The sequence below is a fragment of the Echinops telfairi genome, unplaced genomic scaffold (assembly GCF_000313985.2).
Source record: "Echinops telfairi isolate 266 unplaced genomic scaffold, ASM31398v2 ScPeMD7_7467;HRSCAF=8505_1, whole genome shotgun sequence".
Taxonomy (NCBI): Eukaryota; Metazoa; Chordata; class Mammalia; order Afrosoricida; family Tenrecidae; genus Echinops; species Echinops telfairi.
In genome coordinates this window covers 23,781,550-23,784,545 of record NW_022111368.1, presented here as the reverse complement: position 1 = coordinate 23,784,545, position 2,996 = coordinate 23,781,550, and the positions used below count along the sequence as shown (strand labels likewise).

At 47.4% G+C, this 2,996-nt stretch overlaps 1 protein-coding gene across 1 annotated transcript in view; it reads right to left on the bottom strand.

The window, feature by feature from the left end:
• Window positions 1-1,331: 1,331 nt before the first annotated feature.
• RNF149 (ring finger protein 149) overlaps window positions 1,332-2,996 on the bottom strand; it is a 13,470-nt gene continuing 11,805 nt past the window's right edge. The window contains exon 5 of the mRNA XM_013005101.2: window positions 1,332-1,580. Within this exon, the coding sequence (XP_012860555.2) occupies window positions 1,332-1,580 (249 nt within the window). The remainder of the gene's footprint in view (window positions 1,581-2,996) is intronic.

Here is a 2,996-nt window from a genome sequence, read left to right as displayed (position 1 = left end):
AGACCCCAGATGCTATATCTTTTGATAGCCGGGCACCATCAGCTTTCTTCACCACATTTGCTTATTCACCCGCTTTGTCTTTTTGATTCATTTTAAGTGTGTTCTATTTTTAAGTATTTCCTATTTTCTTTTTGATTGATGTTTTTATCTTTTTCCCCTTTGTCATTGTTAGTTTCTTGTTTTAATGTTTTCCTGTAAATGGAATCAGGATACGTAAATCTACAGAGACAACTAGATGAATGATTCCTGTGGGAAGGGTAGGGGAAATTGGGGGGAAATAGGGAGCTAATACTGACAAGTAAAAGACTGAAGAAAATGTCCTCAGACGGATCGTGGTGATGACTGTACAGCTCTTCTTGATGTGACTGAACCACTGAATTGTGTGCTATGTGAATTGTGCGACAATGACACTGGAACTTGTACAGGGAAACTGTAAAGTGCTAGTGAAAGAAACATGAAAGACCTTAATGACTGAGGAAAACCCAGGTTCATGGACTGGAAGACTCACTCTATGAAGAGGCCAGGACTGCCAAAGTAACATGCAGACCCAATGCTCTCTCCACCAAAATGGAAGGCACTGAAAAGGCTGGTCCACAGTACTGAAAAATGAAGTAACTTCCCAATTTCAAAACTTTCGACAAAGCTTTAATAGTCAATAGTGTGGTACTGACAAGAATATTCATAGCGCTCTAAGTGGGAGATAATGCCCTATGGGGTGCTAGACAGATCCCGGGGGAGCTAAACCTGGATGGTGGGCCATAGTGAAAAGGGTTTTTAGTAATTGGGGGCAAGTTGGACTGAGTAGTTCTTCTCACACTCACCAGCCAATCCGGGAGGCTTTCTGTAAAGGTTTATGGCCTTAGAAACCCAAAGAGGGCAGTTTTACCCTACCCTACAAGGTTGCCATGAGTCAGAAGTAAATCGATGGCAGTGAGTTGTTGCTGTGGAACACAGCATGACCGCTGCTCCGTTCTATCATACAACTTATTAACGTCACTGGTAGGCACTTATATACCCCAAGGACTTAAAAGCAGGGCCTCAGAGGTTGTGCTGCGATCCACGTGGTTGGCAGTTTGAACCCACTAGCCGCTCCCTAACAAAGACTGGGCTTTCTACTGGCCAGTCATCCTCTCAGAAACCCACAAGGGGCCACTAGAGTCGGCATCCACTCAAGGGCAGTATGCTTGGTTTTTGTTTATCCTCTATGGTTGCATTTTCCATGTGAGATACCAAGGTTGTTTCTAAGAAGAGCCAGGGTGTCATGCCTGGTGGTGTAGCTGCAGTGACAATGCCCGTTTCAGGTTCTTTTTCACCATGGTCCTTGTGGTAGATCATCGAGCAGGAAAACACTGGGCTACTGAAGCCTCTGATCGGATTCTCTGGTCTAGAGCAAGCAATTCACCTTTTCCCGCGTCATGAGGATTTTTCTTGGGAGCGCCTCTAGCATCGCCAGTGGCACTTCCCAGGGGTCCCGCGATGTTGTTCACGGTGTGAGCTGTGGCACTAAACACGGTGGAAAAGAGCGAGAACCTCAGAGATTCCGCTTTGCTCTGCACTGTGTTGTTGCCGAGGGGGATGACCTGCTCACGTGGAAATGATATCAGTGGATCTGAACAATTCAAACCCAATGCCGTTCAGCGGTCACAGCAACTCCAGGACAGACAGCTAAGTCCAGAGAGACAGAACCCAGAATCATGGTTGCCAGGATTTCAGGAAGGTGGAACTGCTTCTGGGCTTTCTGTGTTTGTGTGGATTGATATCAGGTTTCTAGAAATCTGAGGGGGTTTCCAAAAGTTTCTGAAGGAAGATTCTCATTGCCATTTATTTACCTTAACTTTTCCACAAATGTTCTGAAGCCCCCCCATAAACAGGGTTGCTGGTTGCACAGCACTGTGAATGTAGTCAACGCCACTCAACTGGCTGCTTTAAATGATTAATTTGATGCTACACAAATTTCACCTTATTAAATTTTTTTTTAAACAAACAAAAATAGATAAACCAAGTTGTGGTGAGATTGCTGCAGTTTCTTACAACAACCTTATAGGTGCTGAGAGAGAGCAGGGCAGTCAAGTAGTAACAGCTCGGGGAAGGAAGACCAGGGGGCCTGGTGAAGGCCCTCCCGGCTGACCATCCTGCCCACAGTCCGCTCCACTGCTCCGGAGAGTCGACGAGAGGTAGAGAGGGCCTAATGACTGCTTAATGACAGCCCATTCTTCTAATGAGTATTTTTCCATTTCTACTGAGATCTCGGTGACAGGACAGGAAGAACATTGTTGGTGGGGGCCGTGGAGTCCACTCTGCCTCACGGTGACTCACTCCAGGGGACAGAGTAGAACTGCTTTTCGGGGGTCGCTGGGCTACCTACCACCTTCTAGAAGCGGGTCCCCAGGGCTTCCTCTCAGTGCTTGCTGGTGGGTTTGAGTCGCCACTTTTTGGCACGGCGCTAAGCCTGGACTCTTGTGCCATCAGAGCACCTTAGAATGAACGGCGGCACATGTTGAACAAATGGGCTGTTTGATCGATGATTCGGATGTGTGGGGGGTGTCAGAAAGAGAAAAGAGTAAAACAATGGGGGAAGGGAGCCCAGGCTCCTCCGAGTATGTCTGATATTCTGCTGTTCGGGTAACACTATCGGGTAAGCATTGGACTGCTCACCTCAGGGTTGGTGGCTCACGCCCACTAGCTGCTCTGAGGGAGAAAGAAGAGGCTGTCCGATAGGGCGCAGTCTTGAAAACCCTCTGCCGAGTCTCTGTGAACTGGAAGACTCCACAGTACTGTGGGGTGATTCTCTCAGCCTAGGGTTTCAAAGTACATCATTTCCATTCCAGGAAGCAACGTGAGGAACATTAACAAACTAAAATGCACTTAAAAGACGGTAACAAGAGTGAAACAAGAATGACAAGAACAGGCCTGTCTGGATAGGACAGGCTGGATGAACAATCTGGAGGAGAAAACAACGGGACTGACAGTTCCGGGGGGACATGGGAGAGGGGGAG